General features: G+C 47.5%; 2 protein-coding genes across 7 annotated transcripts in view; one reads left to right on the top strand and one right to left on the bottom strand.

Annotated features, from left to right (window-relative positions):
* Positions 1 to 107: 107 nt before the first annotated feature.
* Positions 108 to 6651, bottom strand: LOC100608872 (creatine kinase U-type, mitochondrial). 3 transcript variants are annotated; one of them, XM_024353829.3, is made up of 10 exons: positions 6234 to 6651; positions 5135 to 5457; positions 4331 to 4529; positions 4032 to 4127; positions 3424 to 3645; positions 3209 to 3294; positions 2969 to 3092; positions 1180 to 1314; positions 562 to 687; positions 108 to 357 (listed from the first exon to the last, which is right to left on the bottom strand). In XM_024353829.3, the coding sequence occupies exons 2-10, from the start codon at positions 5281 to 5283 to the stop codon at positions 241 to 243; spliced, it is 1254 nt and encodes a 417-aa protein (XP_024209597.1). In that variant the 5' UTR covers positions 5284 to 5457; positions 6234 to 6651; the 3' UTR covers positions 108 to 240. The 3 variants fall into 3 exon arrangements, with proteins under 3 accessions (XP_024209597.1, XP_063650979.1, XP_024209599.1); XM_063794909.1 differs by lacking the exon at positions 6234 to 6651 and having other exon boundaries at positions 5135 to 5475; XM_024353831.3 differs by lacking the exons at positions 5135 to 5457; positions 6234 to 6651 and having other exon boundaries at positions 3424 to 3601.
* Positions 6652 to 9566: 2915 nt separating this feature from the next.
* Positions 9567 to 19058, top strand: part of LOC107966461 (inositol hexakisphosphate and diphosphoinositol-pentakisphosphate kinase 1) — a 71006-nt gene continuing 61514 nt past the window's right edge. For 3 of the 4 annotated variants that reach the window (XR_008539563.2, XM_054667495.2, XM_063794889.1), the window contains exons 1-10: positions 9567 to 9645; positions 14613 to 14706; positions 14973 to 15147; positions 15901 to 16096; positions 16548 to 16638; positions 16851 to 16936; positions 17251 to 17405; positions 17546 to 17647; positions 18112 to 18273; positions 18377 to 18498. Coding sequence is in view for 2 of the 4 variants with exons in the window: in XM_054667495.2 (XP_054523470.1) it covers positions 15001 to 15147; positions 15901 to 16096; positions 16548 to 16638; positions 16851 to 16936; positions 17251 to 17405; positions 17546 to 17647; positions 18112 to 18273; positions 18377 to 18498 (1061 nt within the window). In the remaining 2 variants the exon portion in view is untranslated. Of the gene's footprint in view, positions 9646 to 9883; positions 9935 to 14612; positions 14707 to 14972; positions 15148 to 15900; positions 16097 to 16547; positions 16639 to 16850; positions 16937 to 17250; positions 17406 to 17545; positions 17648 to 18111; positions 18274 to 18376; positions 18499 to 19058 lie in introns of those variants that run through there. The other variant, XR_010151654.1, reaches the window with a different exon arrangement.

The following is a 19058-nucleotide window of genomic DNA, read 5'->3' as shown; positions in this document are numbered from 1 at the left end:
GTTGCCATATCTGGAGTCTCTTTCCATCATAAATAATCCCACTGCCTCTTTTCATTTCCTGAAGGCTGCTCCCTCCTCACCCCACCATTAGAAGTAACACAGACAGCTGCAGCATAGCAAGGAGTCTTTACTAGGATGGAGGCAGGGGATGCGGGGGCAGATCCAGAGCAAGTAGAATGGGCCATCATTAGAATGAGCAGAACTCCTGGGAATCTTGAGTCATCAGCTGGTGATGGGGAGTTAATGCTTGGTGTGGATGACAGGTGTGGGGATGCGGATATCCTGGCCTCTCTCCAGACGCCGTTCACAATCAATCAAATAGTTTACTCCATCGATGACCAGTTGCACCAGCTCCACCTGAAGGACACTAATCTTTGATCTGCTTCCTACAGTCTGAGTTTTTCTTTAGCACTGACTGACTTGCCTGCTCATTTCCAATTGCCTCCCCACTCAACCTGAATTTCATTTCAGATTATGTTACATCCCGGAGGCTCACTCACTGCCATATTTCAGCCCTCGCAGACCTATACCTCTCCTCATCCTAATCCCTTAGGATCTCACCTCTGATTTGCCTAGTCGGTCCAAATTAGAAATATCAAAGACACCGCCTGTGGCAGCAGTGTCCACTCCTCCAGTACCACGCTTTTGGAGTCTTAGGTTCTCCAGGATCTTTGGGAAGCGGCTATCCTAGAGAGGAGATAGGGATTGGGAGCAGGGTCAATAGAGGCAGAGACTAGTTCTACCTGAAAGAGCCCTGAAGCTGCTCAGAGCTCTGTCTCTTGACCTTTTTTTTTTTTCTTTTTTCTTTTTTTTTTTTTTAGACAGTGTCTCTCTCTGTCACCCAGGCAGGAGTGATCACAGCTCACTGAAGCCTCGACTTCCCAGGCTTAAGTGATCCTCTCACCTCAGCCTCCACTACACCCAGCTAACTTTTGTATTTGTAGTTGAGATGGGGTTTCACCAGGTTGCCCAGGCTGGTCTTGAACTCCTGGGCTCAAGTGATCTGCCTGCCTTGGCCTCCCAAGTGTTGGGATTAGAGGCATGAGCCACTGTGCCTGGCCTGTCCCCTGACCCTTTAGCCACAACATGTTTGGCTCCTTTCCAAAGGGTCCACTCCCTCCCCATCCACAACCCACCCTTCCTTACTCACACCCCTCTGTAACCCCACAACTCCTTTACTTTGCTTAGCAGGGGCAGTTTGATGTGCACTCCTGCCCGAAGTCCAGTGCCCAGGTTAGATGGACAGGTCAAGATGTATCCCAAACGCTCATTCCACATGAACTCCCAGCCACGTTCTTGGATAAGTCTCTCCACCTGAGTCCACAAAGGTTTTGTTAATGAAAAATCAGGGATATTTCATTAACCCTGGACCCTCCCTTAGCTAGACCCACAAGAACACTAGAAATTTGTCTAGAATAGAAACTTGGCTGTGAATGAATGACATTGGTCTTTTTTTAAATGAAAAAGGTTTGTTATTGTTTTCATGCATGCATGATGCAAAATTATGATGTGCATAATAATGAGATTGTGAAAAAATATCTTATGTGGAAGAAGAAAACTCAAAGGAGTGGTGTATTAAGGATGATCTAGGGAAATGAACAGAGGTGGTAAACTGAACTGAGAGATGACTGATTATTCAATGAGTTCTGCATGCATCGATTATCTTTGCTTTGCTAATGAGCCTAGAGCTTGGAAGGGTCCTTTCAGACAGAAGATGAAAGTGTAAGCTTTGCCAGGAAGAGGTGAGATAACGTTCTGTTAGATGTGAACGGAGCATCTGTGTGAATGCAGAGAAAGATGAAAACAGAGCAGGAAAGCCAGATTCATAGGAGTAGGGGACAGGGGGAATGCATTTTGCTTCCATTAACCATATAGTCATGAAGATGACTATTAGAGTTCAAGAGACAAGGGATCTAGCAGAGTGATGGTCACAAAGACCACTACCCAACATGAGTAAAGGGATCCTGTTTGTAGTTCAGAAGGAACCATGCCACAGGGGATATCTTCTTACATGCTGAACATGGGGGGAAGCCCTTCCATCTAGAATAATATTGCAGCTAACACTTTAACACTTATTAAGCACTTACTGTGGACCAAGTACTTTACCTGTATTTCACTTAATCCCCACAACAACCTAAAATGTAGAAAATCTCATTATCCCAGTTTTACAGATGAGGAAACTGAGGCATATAATTTAAAGGTACTTCCCTACCACTCATAGTCAGAATATGTTATCTATTACTTGCCAAAAATAGTAGAAACTTCTCAGAATCTAAAAGAGGAGCTCTTTTTCTTTGCAAACCTAAAATAGAACTGTATGTTTGAGAACATACAGTAAGAATTGAATTGAGTTTATGGGGATTTCTAATGTAGACTTGAATACGGAGACCCAATCCATGTAGGATTGATGATTCAGTTCAACCTCTCATCTAGAGCCACATATTCTAGAACTCGAACCATTCTATCCTCCACCTTCCCCAGTCTCCCTCTGAACTCTCAACTTAAAGCCTAGACCCGATACTTTAACAAGAATGATAGAATCCAGAGTCAAGGCCTACCTTGGCTCAGAACTGGGTGGTTATATTAGAGTCATGAACACAGCAACCTCTCCCCGCCAACATCAATCTAAGCTCGAATGTTTTCCTTATCTGCACACCTCACCATCCCACTGCACACATCCCAGGCACTGACGTGCCATCTGTTATTCTTTCTTTGCATTACCTGCCTTCTTCACTTCCTAAGATTCCTGACACTCTTTCTTTTCCTAATCTTAGTGTGACCACATGTCCTGGTTTTCTCAGTATGGTCCCAGCTGGTTTATACCTTTAGTCCTAGAGTGAGTCCTAGGTAGTCCTTTTTACCATCAGACATGTCTTGGGTTGGTTGGTAAATTACATAATCTATTTATGCTACTCTTTGGTTTTCCTTATGTCCTCCCACCTAGCTCCCCTACACAATCTTCTCTAACCTCTTTGAGGCCTCGGCAGAATCTTTCAAACACTCTCTTCATGTTGCCACCCTTCTCCATGGAGATCACCCGTGTATGATCCTCCTCATTCACCCAGATCAGGAAGCTCTTCTCATTGTTGTGCCTGAGGGCCGGAGAGGGACAGTGATCAAGAGGCAAGGCAAGAATTGGGAGAGATAGAGGGAAAAAAAAGCATTTATGAGGGCATGAAGACAAAAGAGGTAATGAGCAGCTTCATACCAAATTCCACGAGCATCTGGCCAGTCTCGAGCCATTCCTGCTGCAGTCAGCAACGGGGACACAGGCTTATCAAACAGAAAGTGATCCTGGGAAGAGTAACGGGACTTGGGTTAAGAATCTTCATGGTGGCCCCTGGGCTTTTCAGAGCCCATGTCTCATCTGGCCCAGCCTTCCCCATCTGCTCCCACCAGCCAGCACCCTCTTAAGGCCCTCACATCAATAAGCTGCTGCTGTTCAGCCTCTGTCATCTCACTGAGCCTATAGTAACGTCCAGCCAGGTCACCCTTCAGGCCACTCAGTGCATCCACCACAACACGTTCCACCTCTCGTCGCTCTGCTCGAGTGCAAGCTGGAGGCAGACTGAGTCCTCGGATGCTTCGGCCAGTTCTGACTCTAGAGGACAATACATACCTCTCATCAAAGTAGCCAGAACGGATCTGGGAGATAAGGGAAATGAATGTAAGTCACAGAAACACGGTGGGAACTGAGGGCCCCTGGGAAAGGAGAGACCTTCCTTAGGCATTAGAGGATTCTTTGTGCATTCTTCCTGTGTGCATTGGAAGAAGAGGCCCTTTGGGAAAGCACTGGAATTGAAGGGGGCATTGCAGACCCGTCCCCAAACCACCCACCTTGGGCCATGGTCATTCTTATCTATCCTTCCATCTCCATATATGCTGCCCCTTAAGATATGATTCTTTCCTTACATTAAGATTAAAAGCTCAGCAGTATAATGACCATGAGTCAGGAAATAAGGTGAAGGGGTTGGAGATACAGAGTGTTGTACACAGGCAATGCAAATCAGAAGTGGGATATTTGAACTCACTTTACTGGCATCCAGATCCGTGGTGTGCTTCATTGTCCGGGGGTCATATCCATTGTGTCGCTCTTGGATCACAGGGTCAAACAGGTCAGCAAATACCTAAGGGGAGTTAAGAGGGAGAGATGGTTAAGGAGAGGGAATTCCTCCCCAGACTTCAATTGTGCATTGATTTCACTGGTTCAGAAAACTTAAGTATGGGGGGCTCAGAGTCTTGGGGGAAAGAGAGAGGTCTTTAGGGGAAAAGAGCTGGGATTACTGGGAAGATGAGTTGGATCATCAGGGAGACTCTGGGGACCCCCTACCTCATAGGTCTCCTCATCTCCAGCCACCATGCCCACAGTCTTGATGAATGGGTGGCCAGGGTTGTCCACGCCAGTCTGGATACACTGATCTAGCGTCCAACCAGTGGGTGTGGTCTTGTCGCAGAGCCGTGCATAGACTGCTGGGGTCAGGTGACTGGCCATGCAGTTGTTGTGCTTTCGGAGGTCTGGGTACTCAGCGCTGGGGAGGGGGTACCCAGTAACCATGGAGGGAGGGCACAGACGCCTAGACCTAGTGCAGTTACCTGGGAGCTGTCCAGTTGGCCATGTCTGGCTTTGCTCCGCGGGAGGAGGGGGAATTAGAAAGAGGCTAAACCTTGGTAATCTCTTTAGGGACTTTCAGAGTCTATGCTTTCCTAATAGTTCTAGTTGCCTCTGGCTGGCCAGCTCAGTTTCTTCAGATCTGCTCAGTTCTTTCCTCCCATGACACAACACTACGGATGGAGGAGGGGAAAAGCCTAAGGAGAGGAATTGAGGAAATGAGGGAAGGAGATGGAGGGGACCGAAAAGGATAGTTCCTGGCTTTACAATTAGGGATTTGGGCAGCGAGTGCAGCTAGAACTCGTAGGGCCAGAGCTGGTCTTGGCAGGTCCCCAGGAAATGTTCTTGCTTTATGGTTTTGGCCCCCACCCCCACCCCACTGAGGTCTGCAGACTGCACAGCCCTCCAGCTCCAGGGCCTTCGTGATTATAGCCCTTCTCTGTTGCCCGGATTCTCATTTCTACCCGCACCTTCGTTGCCATCACCACCTGCCCCCGCCTCCTCCCGCGCCTCAGGCACTGTTACCTCGGGGGATACAGCCTCCGTCGTTCACTGGCCGCTCGTACAGGTTCCGGTCGGAGCAGAAACCCAGCGGCTAGAGACCCCGCTCCGGCCAAAGCCAGGAGCCTGAGTCCCGGGCGGGCGGACAGCAGACGGGAGAAGGGACCAGCCATGGCTTGAGGTCTGGCTACGGGATCCTGGAGTAGGCGCTGGCGCAAGGTAAGATCCGGAACAGGGAGGGAGGATGCAACCGGATAGACCGAGGGCCGGAGCTAGGTCCGAGGCTGCAGCCGAAATGGGGGTCGGATTGGAGGCTGGAGCCGGAATGGGAGCCGGTGCCAATCAGACTGCAGGAGAGGCGCAATGAGCTAGTGGCAGGCGGGCGGGCGGAGGAGAGGGAGGCCCCAGCCGCAGTCTCTGGGGGGAGGGGGGCTCCCCCAGGCCCCGCCTTCCCGCCTGCCACCGCGCTAGGTGCGCGAGGGCAGGGGTGGGCAGCACCCGCCAGGTAATTAGCGGGACCTGAGACTCGCGCGTCTAAAGCCGGGGATGTAGCCCCCTCCCGCCCCCGGGATGTGGCCGCCCAGATTTCAGCACCAAGTGGAGGACAGCACCCACGTGGACTAGCTGAACCCAACACCCTTCCCCCACACCCCTCGGTTTAAGCTGAAACTCGATCCGTCTACCCTGTGGGTGTGCAAGGGTGACATTGCCCAACCTTTCCTCTGCTTTCGGCCTGCCCCAGCCACCTCTTCGGTCTCCCGGGGGCAGCCGCGGGGAAACCGCGGAATAAACACAGATACCAGAGGAGGATATGGAGAAAGCACAGGGTTAGAGGCAGGCACTGGGAAAGACACCCACTGGCTCAAGGTCACCTTTTCCTTAGAACCAGGAAGAGGAGCAAGGTGCTTCCTTGCCACCTCTGTGCACGCCTTACAAAGTTGAGAAAGGACTCCCTGGGAGGAACCAAGGAAATATTAATTCTTATGCCATCTGTGCTGTGTCCTCCACCTCCATTCTGCACCCAAGTCTGAAGCCCTGTTATTTCCTGCCTCTGCTTCTCATGATCCCCCACTTTTTGTTTTCCTTTTGTCTCTCCCACTTTCCTCCACGTCCCCTACCTCACCTTTGATCTTTTACTTCTCTGCGTCTTTTCCAGGCTCAGATGTGTTTGCTGCTCACGGGATGCCCTCTGCGTTTTCTCGGCAAGCTTGCCCACCTGTTGGTGGTGCTGGGTGTGGGGCTGGGGTTGGGCGGGGAATCGTTAGTTTCCTCTTCCTCCTCTCCCTTGGCTTCTCTCTCCATACCTAGTTCCTGTGCTGGAGGAGAAGGTAAAGTGAGGTGAAGGGTGTGGTGAGATGACTGGGTGTGGGACTGGAACAGGCAGGCACAGGTCTCCAGACACCACATGTGTTTCCTCTCTTGTCTCCCTAATGCTGTTTAATCCAGAGAGTAAAGGTGAGTGGTGTACAAAGGCATGAGGTCGTCAGGGAACCTCTGCCTTCCTCGTGGTCCCCTCTGCTGCTCTCTCTCTCCTCGTGAAACACATATTCAGATTTGAGAGGGCTTTGTTTCCCAGCTCCAGGTATGACTTGACCTTTGTCCTGGTAGCAAGGAGAATGAATGCTAGAGTTGAAATAGAGATAAGGGGCTTCAGCGTGGAGGGTCAGTTAAGGTGGAGTAGCACTGTGGCATTATTCCCTTCCCTCTGCTATCCTGGTGTACCCACAAGACAGATACTTGGAAATCTTAACAGAGAGTATTTGGGAAAGAGAATTCCCTTTATATTGAAAATTCCCCCATATTACTTTCATTCCCTTCATTCTCCTTAGGCCTTCCTTGTGTCCTTTTATTCTACCTTTGTCATTTGTGGGTATTCTTAGAAGTGTCCACTTCTCTCTTGGGTCCATCCCTTCTTCTTCTGGTAAGACATCAATTATTAGAGAACAGAGTTATGCAGCTGCAGTGTGGAAAATGTTACCTGTGTTATGCGGCCTCTTTACCTAGGTTGAAAAGTAGCCATGAGTAAATAAACATAATTTCTTAGAATAGCGTGTATTTATCCAGATAAATAGGGAGATAATCTTCCAGAGCAGTAGGGTTGCTATTTGATTGAGAGGGTGTTACTAAGATTAAGGAATAGGAAGTGGGAAGAGATAATTACCGAAGGAGAAATAAGACAGCCAGAGGAGTAGAGAAATTACCCAAGTTTAGAGAGTAGCTTCCCAAATGTGAACAATAATTCCACTGAGAAAACACATGTACTTACGCACTTTTCTTTTTCTTTTTCTTTTTTTTGAGATGGAGTCTCACTCTGTCGCCTAGGCTGGAGTGCAGTGGCGCGATCTGGGCTCACTGCAAGCTCTGCCTCCCGGGTTCACGCCATTCTCCTGCCTCAGTCTCCCAAGTAGCTGGCACTACAGGCACCCGCCACCATGCCTGGCTAATTGTTTTTCGTATTTTTAGTAGAGATGGGGTTTCACCATATTAGCCAGGATGGTCTCGATCTCCTGAACTCGTGATCCGCCCGCCTTGGCCTCCCAAAGTGCTGGGATTACAGGCGTGAGCCACCGCGCCTGGTCACTTGTGCACTTTTCTTATCCCTCATGTGCCTTTGACAGGCACATAATATATTAACGCTCATTTTAATCATTATTTTACTGCATATGGAAGTAATCAATATATGGTATTGTTATATGGTATTTCATTTATTTAATAAGAATTATTGTTGTCAATAGTATTTAATATTTTTAAAGCACTTTACAATTACAAGGAACTTTTATATGTATTATTTCATTGAGTTGAATTGGATTGTTCCAATGATTACTGGGGACAGAGTCTACATTTTCATGGGGTTAGTAAGGGGAGTTAAATACCTGGAAGATGCTGTAATAGCTAGTTTGAAGGGCTAGAGTGGTGGAGGGGGTATGAGCCTGAGCATGAACTAGGGAGGCATCTATTCCTCCTAGAATAATCTATTCAAGCCCTTAGAATCATTTCTATGTCCATTCAGGAGGTCTTGTGGGGTCAGTACAATGAGGCACGACTGGAAAAGTGGCAAGACCCCTAATATTGCAGAGAAGAAAAAGGGAACAACTGTCTTGACCAGGGAAACCCAAGTGAAGATGCGAGGATAATAAGAGCAATAACATATACAATACAAAATGCTTTCATATTATCAGTACCCTTTAAGTGAGGTGTTTTGTTGTTGTTGTTTTTTGAGACAGGGCCTCGCTCTGTCACCCAGGTTGGAATGTAGTGAGGTGATCTTGGCTCACTGCAAACTCCATCTCCCAGGCTCAAGTGATCCTCCCGCCTCAGCCTCATAAGTAGCTGGCAGCACAGGCATACGCCACCACGCCTGGCTAGCTTTTGCATTTCTTGTAGAGACAGGGTTTCATCATGTTGACCAGGCTGGTCTTGAACTCCTTGCACTCCAGCAATCTGCCCACCTCGGCCTCCCAACGTACTCTGATTGCAGGCGTGAGCCACCACAATCGGCCTTAATTAGGTTTTTTTTTTTTTTTTTTTTTGAGAAGGAGTCTGGCTTTCTCACCAGGCTGGGGTGCAGTGGCGCCATTTTGGCTCACTGCAATCTCCACGTCCCAGGTTCAAACAATTCTCCTGCCTCAGCCTCCCGAGTAGCTGGGATTACAGGTGCGCACCACCACATCTGTCTAATTTCTGTATTTTTAGTAGAGACGGGGTTTCGCCATGTTGGCCAGGATTGTCTCAACCTCCTTACTTCCTGATCAGCCCGACTCGGCCTCCCAAAGAGCTGGGATTACAGGCATGAGCCACCAAGCCCAGCCTTAGGTTTTTAATCCCATTTTTATGGGTGAGAAAAATAAAGGCTCAGAGAAGTTAAGTGAGTCGCTCAAGGCTGCACAGCTATTAAAGGTAAGGCCAGGATTCAAACCCAGCTTTGTCTGGAGAGTGGAGAAAAAGCAGGCTCTGGAGATAGAAATCAATTTGTCTAGAATTCCAGGTCCATCCATTTTCTTGCCTCCTCTGTAAATGTCTCTCTGTTCCTTCCCTTAACTTTCTTATCTGCTTCTCTCCTTGTCTCTTTTTTGTCTCCAGTCTCCCTGTCACTCCTCTTTACATCTGTTAATATTTTCAACCTTTATTTATTGGATCTGTACATATATGAGACCCCGTTTTGTCTCATAAGACAAACGGAAGACCTGGTTTTGCTCTGAAGGAACAGCAATGGCACAAATTCTGCCTCTTCCTCTTTCTCAGCATGAGGCTTCCCACCCACCCTGTCGTCTCATGGAACGTCTCTGTCTAGACCACGCATCTGGACTTTGGCGACGCAGTAAAAAATCAAAGGAAGAGAGCATCAAATTGCATTCCCTCCCAGAGCCACCAGGGGTCACGCTCCTCCGCGCAGAAGTGCCGGCCAACGCAGTCTGACTCTGTTGCCTGTGCGCGCCCTTCACTGATTGGTCGCACCGGAAAGAAGTCGCACTTTGATTGGGCCGCTGTCAGGTGTCGCTGCCGGCAGGTTCGGCGGCGCAAGCGGAGGGAGGCGGGTGAGTGAAGGCCGGGGGCGGTGGGGGAGTGGCTGGGGCTGGGGGCGGTATCGGACCGGGTGGGCGCGGTAGAGTGGGCTTGGTGGGTTCCCAGGGCTGGGGTTCGTTCCGGGTGGGCTCCGCTTTGGGAAGAGGCCCAGAGGAGGGGCCTTAGTGTCAGCGTAGGGAGAGTGAGGCGGCGAAGGCGGGGCGGGCAAAGGCTAGTGGAGTCGGGATGCGAGGGCGGTATTCGTGACCCGGAGCTGTGCGAGGAGAGTACCGAGGAGGGGGTCGGCGGGAGAGGAGATAGGTATGTGGGGGTCTGCGTGAGGAAGAGGGGGTCCTGTGGGAGGATGGAGGAGCGGAGTCGTACAGGGGAGAGGATCAAGGTGGAAGGGATCTGCGCCAGGAGGGGTGGGGCTGGAGTCCAGGGGGAAGAGGGTAGCTTGAGGAATGGGTTGCGGCGGAGAGAAGACAGCCTGGAGGGAGGGGTGATGTGAGGAAAGAATGGATAGCAGGCCGTCATTGTGGGGGGTCACTGAGGGGTCAATATAAAGATGTTACCAAGTATGGTGACTCGTGCGAGGGGGTGAAGGAGTTTAATACTGGGCAATCAGTGAGTGCGAGGATTAGGTGGATTAATGGAATTAGTTGACCAATGATGCGGGATGGGATGGGGAGGCTGCAGTCAGTATTGGGGCAAGAGTCATAGCAAGTTGGGGAAATTAGGCGGAACGAAGCAGCTGATACTGAGAACAGGGAGAGGAGCACAGTTGATCAGAGTCGGAATGAGGAGTGTGTCTGAAGAATTAAAAATTGCATTAAGAAGGAAGTGAGGCGTCCACTGTTCAAGGTGGGCAGAAAGTAGTGTTGGTGGCCTGAGGAGTTTTTCTGTGTTGGAAGTATTCCTGCCTGGAATTTGTATTGATATTTCCTCTTCGCTACCAATGGAGTCCACCATCAAGTGCACAGTGATTTAGGAAATTAGATGAGTATGCAAGGAGCCCTACATTCTAAGGGATAAAAATGTTACACCGTTTACCCCCCCCCCTTCTACCCCTTCTCCAGATCTGATTTAACATAGATGTTCCTGAGAAGATTGCCTGCCTGCCCCTCCTTCGTTACCTTACTCGCCTATCTCCTTGCTTCTTTCCTTCCATTCACATTGATTCCTGTCAGAGTAAGACTGCCCTTTAGCCCAGTGTGGAGTGTGAAGTTTTCTTTTCTTTCGCAACAAAGCTTGGGGGAGAGGCGGATGGGGAGAAGAGCATGGAAAACAGGGAAGCGGCTCTGGGAACACCACATTAAAGCCCATCTTCTCCCAGAGGTGCATCTAAATAAATCCTGCCTTATTTCATAGCTATTTCTGTCAGGCTTCTATTTTTGCTTTGTTAACTGGGAATTTAGACCTTTCGTCTCTCTTCAGCCACATATTTGTAAACAGTCTCTTCCCTATTCTATTAGTTACCATGCCCCGTTATGTAGTTGCAGTAGAATTTCAAGAACATGAGTGTACATTCAGTGGAAAACGAGGAAGGACTCAATGGAAGAAAGGGCAAAGGGTTAGGAATCTTAGAGTTGAGAGAAAGTCCCGGCTTCAGAGCGAAGATAAAGAATGCAACAAAATTCTACTTGCTCAAACTATACAGGGACCTTGGGAATGTCCCAAGTCAGGGAAATTGGGTCAGGTCACTGAAAAGGAATTCAAAAAAATAGCGTTTTTATCGGGGTAAGAGTGTGTGTGTGAGACCTGCAGTGCACAACTAGAAATATTAAGCCTAAGGAGAATGTCGCACCCCCGTGGCAGTTGAGAAATAAAGACAGCAGATAATGAAAACTGGAAAGGTCGAGAGGTCGAGGTCTATATAAAGGTCCGCTAGAACTTTCTTTCTGTTTATTTTTTTTTTTGAGACAGGATTTTCACTCTTGTTGCCCAGGCTGGAGTGCAGTGGCATGATCTCGGCTCACTGCAACCTCTGCCTCCTGGGTTCAAGCGATTCTCCAGCCTCAGCCTCCTGAGTAGCTGGGATTACAGGTGTGTGCCACCCCACCCGGCTAATTTTTTGTATTTTTAGTAGAGGCAGGGTTTCGCCATGTTGGCCAGGCTGTTCTTGAACTCCTGACCTCAAGTGATCTGCCTGCCTTGGCCTACCAAAATGCTGAGATTACAGGTGTGAGCCACTGTGCCTGGTGGTCAGCTATAACTTTCTAGTCAAAGCTGCAAACCCCAGTTGTAATGAAAGAGTTTAAAATAAAGATAGAGAAAATAATTGTTCAAGACTGTTTTCAAAATCTATGAGACTAATTACATATATAAGATATTATTTCTGTAAGGCAAGTTCATTTACTTAAGGAGTTTGTGGCTTTCACTAGAGTCATTGGTCAGTGTTTCTGAGAACTTTTGGAGACCACGGAAAATTGCTGATGTGTGACTCAATTTTTATTTTTGGAAAATAATAACAGATATTCATATCCTTACAATTCATAGTAATGAATGTTAACCTTCTGTGTATTTGCTTCAGATCTTTTTTACAATTGAAATAAACATTGTAGATAAGGTTGTGGAGTACCATTTGAATCCTCAGTTCCATTCTCCCTTCTCAAAGGTAACCACTATCATGAATTTGATGTCTTTCTTTCCAGTCCCTGTTTTTATACTTCTACTAATTATATATGCAGTCATAAACCATATGTAACATTTGTATTTATACAATAGGGATGTACTGCAGGTATATTTCTGCAGTTTGTATTTGGAAACTGTCCATTTATTACATATAGCTTTTATTTTTACATTGCTATTAGTCTATCATTTCTATATATGACATTACATTTATGGATTCTACTTGTAACCTCTGAACTGTTTTCAGTTTTTCTCATTACCAACAGAGAGATGAAGAGGATTAAGAAGTTCCTCACAAAAGTCTTATGTAGGAGAATTTTTCTACAGCAGGGTTTCTCTACCTCAGCACTACTGAGATTTAAGGCTGGATAATTCTTGGTTGTGAGGAGATATCTTATGCATTTTAGAATGTTTGGCAGTATCCCTGGCTTCTACTCACTAGACGCCAATAGTACCTTTCCAATTGTGACAACCAAAAATGTCTCCTGCCAAAAGTCCCCTGTGCAGCAAAATCACAGCTGGTTGAGAACAACTACATTACTTGTGTGTACACAGAAGTGGAACTGCTGGTTCAAGTTAAAGTCTTAAGATATTCTTACTGGTACAGTTTTAGGCAGGATTTTTTTTTTTTCACTGTAGCTCCTGGCGTGAGGGACCTTGGCCTAGACTAGCACTGGTTCTATAGTACCAGGGGACACTAGAGAGAACATTGAGATTTCAGTTTGAGAGTGGGCTGGAGACTGCTGTATGGATGCCTGTATTCTCAACCTCCCAACCACACTAGACCTCTTTCCCTGAACAGATTTTCTGAACTTGGGCATTTGTCTTCTATTATTATTATTATTATTATTATTATCATCATCATCATCATTATTTGAGGCAGGGTTTTGCTCTCACCCAGGCTGGAGTGCAGTGGCACGATCACAGCTCACTGCAGCCTTGACCTCTTGGGCTTAAACAATCCTTCCACCTCAGTCTATTGAGTAGCTGGGACCACAGGCTTGTGTCACTCACTATGCCTGGCTAATTGTTAAAAACTTTTTGGCCGGGTATGGCGGTTCACGCCTGTAATCCCAGCACTTTGGGAGGCCGAGGCAGGTGGATCATGAGGTCAGGAGTTCGAGACTAGCCTGGACTGCATGGTGAAACCCCGTCTCTACTAAAAAAAAGAATACAAAAATTGGCCGGGCATGGTGGGGTGTGCCTGTGGTCCCAGCTACTCGGGAGGCTGAGGCAGAATTGCTTGAACCCGGGAGGTGGAGGTTGCAGTGAGCTGAGGTCACGCCTCTGCACTCTAGCCTGGGCGACAGAGCGAGACTCTGTCTCAAGAAAAGAAAAAAATTTTTTTTCTTTTGAAACGGTATTTTTGAGTCGCCCAGGCTGGAGTGCAGTGGTACAATCACGGCTCACTGCAGTCCCGACCTCTTGGGCTTAAACGATCCTCCCAACTTAGCCTTCCAAGTAGCTGGGACCACAGGCACGTGCCACCATGCATGGCTAATTTAAGAAAAAGCTTTTGTAAAGGCCAGGTCTCCCTGTATTGCCCAGGCTGGTCTCGGACTCTGAGGCTCAAGCAGGCATCCTGGTTCAGCCTCCGAAAGTGCTGGGATTATAGGCATGAACCACTGCACCCAGCCTTAAAATTTTTTTGTAGAGATGAGGTCTTGCTATGTTGCCCTGGCTGGTCTCAAACCCCTAAGCCCAAGCGATCCTCTTACCTCAGCCTCCCAAAGTGCTGGAATTATAAGGATGAACCATGGTATCTGGCTGTGCAACTGTCTTTTAAGGTGGAGTAGATGAAGGAGAGAGAGAGCATGGGGGTTTTATTATTTTTTAAATTTTTGGTTTGAGAGAGGGTCTCACTCTGTCACCCAGGCTGGAGTGCAATGGCGTGATCTCGGCTCACTGCAACGTCCGCATCCTGGGCTCAAATGATCCTCTTGCTTAAGCCTCCCAAGTAGCTGGGACTACAGGCATGCACCACCATGCCTGCCTAATTTTTGTATGTTTTTGTAAAAACTGGGTTTCAACATGTTGCCCTGGCTGGTCTCGAACTCCTGGACTCAAGTGATCCACCCTCCTCAGCCTCCCAAAGCGCTGAGATTATAGGTGTAAGCCAGTGTGCCTGGCCTTAATGTTCTGATATAATGCTTAGAATGTAGGGTGCCCTCAATAAATATTTTTTGAGTTAATCTTTGGGAAGAATGAAGAAGAGGTTTAAGGGGAAAGGAAGCTGAGCTCTCTCATTCCTCTGCCTTTGAATTAAATTACTGAATTCAACATTACTGTGAGGAGGTGGAAAAGGGCTAGGAACATTGTGAAATGAGTCCAAAGTTTCAAACGTCACTCTAACCTTCTCTTCTGGTAGGACTCAAGAGTAGCCTTCCTCGAGGACCTGCCTTTCCCATTTGCTGCCTGAAGTTAATGTTTCTTGCTGGCCAAATCAGGGACATGCTGGCATTGTAAGGGCTGATTATCTGATCCTCTTACTAATTTATTGTTTGGGGTGGGGTGAGCAGGGAGGAAAAGGGATACCTTGCTTTTCTTTTATGGCTCTTTTAGCATCTCAAGTCATAGCCCATATGCCTCCTTTCTTGTTGATCCTTCTTCCTATAGCTTTGTTTTGTTTCCCCTTATAGTTCCCTCTTATGCTTTTCATCTCCATCCCCAGCCCCACCCACTGCCAGGGGGCTTGGGTTCTGAGCTGATGGGGTACCCCCCTCTGCAGAGCGGGATGAGTGGGTGTTCCGGCAGGGATGTGGTCATTGACGGCCAGTGAGGGCGAGAGTACCACGGCCCACTTCTTCCTTGGAGCTGGAGATGAGGGGCTGGGCACCCGTGGAATAGGCATGAGGCCAGAAGAGAGTGACAGCGAGCTCCTTGAGGATGAGGAGGATGAAGTGGTAAGAATGGGGAAAATGATGTAACTTGGGGTTGGAGCCTCTGTCCTAAAGAGTTAAGATTCTATTGGTTAGAGATACCTCTCTGTTCTTTCCGAATGCATAGACTCCCTGCATAAACAGGCCCTATCCTAGTTTAGGGGAGGGGCAGTAGAGATTGGTAGGTTGCCTCTCTTAGAAATCCCTGCCCTGGCCGGGCCTGGGTAATCCCAGCACTTTGGGAGGCCAAGGTGGCCAGATCATTTGAGGTCAGGAATTCGAAAGCAGCCTGTCCAACATGGTGAAACCCTGTCTCTACTAAAAATACAAAAATTAGCTGGGTGTGGTGATGGGCGCCTGTAATCCCAGCTACTCGAGAGGTCTAGGCAGGAGAATCGCTTGAGCCCAGGAGTTGGAGGTTGCAGTGAGCAGAAATCGTGCCACTGCACTCCAGCCTGGGCGACAGAGTGAGACTCCATCTCCAAAAAAAAAAAGAAACCCCTGCCCTTAGGATCTTCCTGTCGTCTCATGGTTGTTGGTTCTCTAGCTCTCCTGCTTGAGCACATATTTCCTACTGTGGAAAGGCTCCAATTCTGTAGGCAGTTGGAATCCCTAGCTGTGCCTCAACCTCGATCAAAGTTAGGAGGCACCCTTTATCCCATAGGTCCAGAGTTCTGGCAAGAAACTCTGTGCCCTAAGAAGATAAGACAGTGTTCCCAGAAGGGGGTGATATTGGTGGGAAGTTCTTGAGTTTCTGATAGCACTTCCTCTCTGTAGCCTCCTGAACCTCAGATCATTGTTGGCATCTGTGCCATGACCAAGAAATCCAAGTCCAAGCCAATGACTCAAATCCTAGAGCGACTCTGCAGATTTGACTACCTGACTGTTATCATTCTGGGAGAAGATGTAATCCTTAATGAACCTGTGGAAAACTGGCCATCCTGCCACTGCCTCATCTCTTTCCACTCCAAAGGTTGGGGTCTATGAAGGAAAATGGGAGGGAATGGTGGTGGGAATACTGGTTCGGGAAATGAGGTTCTTATTGTCTTATTTCCTTAGTAAAGAGCCGTCAGCTACTTGTGACACACTAGAGAATGGTGCCAAGGAGTTTGCTTTCCCTACATCTTGCAGGAGTTGCCGGGGGTTTAAAGCCTATAGTCTAACCTCAGGACAACTCTAAGTGTCTTAGGATCTCTGACAGAATTGGGTCTCTGGAAGGACCGTAAAAATAACTTCTGTTTTACTTTTTCTTGATAAATATCCTAGACTTGGGGAGCTGGGCAGAAGAATAAGTGATGGGTTGAATGGGTAGAGGAGCTCAGTGGCAGCTAATAGCTTTAATATGTCTTTGTATCTCTCTTGCTCTTTTCTCGTTCTCTTTCTCTCCCTTCCTTTGGTCTCTTTATTTCCTGTCTCCATTCCAGGCTTTCCTCTGGACAAAGCTGTTGCTTACTCCAAGCTTCGAAACCCCTTTCTTATCAATGATCTGGCCATGCAGTATTACATCCAAGATAGGTATAACTTCCTATTGACCAGTGAGATGGGTGGCTTTGGGATCATGCGTGTTCAGGGAACCCACTGTGAGAGGGGCAGAGTGAAACCAACATGCCTAATTTTTGTACCATAATTTTGTGCCCTGGTGTCTTTTAATCCTGTGCAAATGAAATCCCCAGCCTCTCCCCTTAGTTACTCCCACCTCTCCCAGCTATTTTATTTGGGGGTGACAGGAGGGAGGTGTACCGGATCCTGCAGGAAGAGGGTATTGATCTGCCTCGATATGCTGTGCTCAACCGTGATCCTGCCCGGCCTGAGGGTGAGTACCTGGCCTGAGGGAGGGTTAGTCCTGCCTTTCCTTGCTTTCTATGACTTAGCCACGTTTCCATCTTCTAGACATCTCCTGTATACCACCTATCTGTGTGGGGTTTTGGTTATTGGATTATGGGTGGGGTTAGAGCCATGAGTCTTCGGACAGAGGGTTGGACCTGTTATGTAGAGATTTTACCTCATCTATTACAAAGATATAGTCATAAAAATTTGAGGGTTATAGAGACGAAAACCTGGGGAAATGAGAATTAGTAATATTCCACAACCTTAGGCCATAGGAATGAGTACACATCCACCTTTCAGAATGCAACCTGATAGAAGGTGAAGACCAAGTAGAGGTCAATGGAGCTGTCTTTCCCAAGCCCTTTGTGGAGAAGCCAGTGAGTGCAGAAGACCACAATGTTTACATCTACTACCCCAGCTCAGCTGGAGGAGGAAGCCAGCGTCTCTTTCGTAAGGTAGGGGGGATATTTGAGCATCTGGGGAGTCAGAGAGGTGAAAGGGCAAGGATGAGGTTGTGGGGAAGGAAGATGGAGAATTTGGGGACAGAACAGAGAGTTGAGGCAACATTGTTTTTTCTTCTTTTTTTCTCTTGAAGATTGGCAGCCGAAGCAGTGTTTACTCACCTGAGAGCAGCGTCCGAAAGACGGGATCGTACATCTATGAGGAGTTTATGCCAACAGATGGCACAGATGTCAAGGTTATGGTGGATATAGGGATTTAAGAGGTTACAAATGTGTGGGTGGGGATGGGGTACTTGGGAAACAGGTGGAAGTATATGGGGAGGAGGTCCTAGAAAATAACATGATGTGAATGTGATTGGCTTTCATATTCAGGTGAAGATAATGAGTGGAGGATACAGACATTCACATTTTCACTATCAGAGCAAGGGCAAGGCTGACTTAGAAAAATGGTATAATGTTTGTAAATTATTTTTTAATAAGGACTACCTGACAGTAGTGGAGTCCCGAGGAGAAATTCATAATGATACTTCAGTAAGGCTCAGTAGGAAAAATGTTGGTCAGTCTCCTTAATGCTCAGGATTTGTTTTGTTTTTGTTGTTGTTGTTTTACTCTGAAACTCGTCTACAGACCTAGTGCTCATGTTGTCTTCTCATATACAGGGTGAGCTGTGGGCATACTCAGTGATGCTATGTACCTGCAGGTGTATACAGTGGGGCCAGATTATGCCCATGCTGAAGCTAGAAAATCTCCAGCTTTGGATGGGAAGGTTGAACGAGACAGTGAGGGGAAAGAGATTCGATATCCAGTCATGCTGACTGCCATGGAAAAGCTGGTGGCCAGGAAAGTCTGCGTAGCTTTCAAGGTAGAGGAGGGCCCAGGGAGGTTGTGAAATGAGGGAGAGAGGAAGGAACAGGGGTCCGGGAAGAGTAACTGTCTTGTTCTCATCTTTCTTCTTTTCCTTGCAGCAAACAGTTTGTGGATTTGACCTTCTTCGTGCCAATGGTCATTCCTTTGTGTGTGATGTCAATGGCTTTAGTTTTGTCAAGAACTCGATGAAATACTACGATGACTGTGCCAAGATTCTGGGGTAAGAGACATAGTGGTCTGCGCTGGGGAGAATGGGCTTACAGAAGAATATTTGAAAGTTTTTGCTTTATTTTAAATATCACAAATATGATTTAAAAGTGAAAAAGCAGGCCAGGCGTGATGACTCATGCCTATAAACTCTGCACTTTGAGAGGCTGAGGCGGGTGGGTCACCTGAGGTCAGGAGTTAGAGACCAGCCTGGTCAACATGGTGAAACCCTGTTTCTACTAAAGATACAACCTTAGCCAGGCATGGTGGCGCATGCCTGTAATCCCAGCTACTAGGGAGGCTGCGGCAGGAGAATCGCTTGAACGCAGGAGGTGAAGGTTGCAGTGAGCTGAGATCGTGCCATTGCACTCCAGCCTGGGTGACAAGAGCAAAACTGCGTCCCAATAAATAAATAAATTAATTAATTAATTAAATTAAAAAAATAAAAATAAGAAAGGAAGGGCTCCTCAGGCTCCTTGCCTTTCTAACACTGCCCCTCCCAGAGACCATTGTTGTTAACAGTTTTAGACATAACAATTTATCTTTTTCTGCCATATCCAAACTGTATTTCTT

The sequence above is a fragment of the Pan troglodytes genome, chromosome 16 (assembly GCF_028858775.2).
Source record: "Pan troglodytes isolate AG18354 chromosome 16, NHGRI_mPanTro3-v2.0_pri, whole genome shotgun sequence".
NCBI classification, from domain to species: Eukaryota; Metazoa; Chordata; class Mammalia; order Primates; family Hominidae; genus Pan; species Pan troglodytes.
Note: the sequence above shows the minus strand (reverse complement) of the source record. Positions and strands in the feature narration are given on the sequence as shown.

Excerpts from the sequence above, each read along its gene's own strand:
- LOC100608872 (XM_024353829.3), bottom strand. The coding sequence starts at position 5,283 with ATGGCTGGTCCCTTCTCCCGTCTGCTGTCCGCCCGCCCGGGACTCAGG. Across the intron at positions 1,315-2,968 it reads TCTGCCGAGGCCTCAAAGAG|GTGGAGAGACTTATCCAAGA; the intron begins GTTAGAGAAGAT and ends TTGTGGACTCAG. Across the intron at positions 688-1,179 it reads AACTGCCCCTGCTAAGCAAA|GATAGCCGCTTCCCAAAGAT; the intron begins GTAAAGGAGTTG and ends TCTCCTCTCTAG.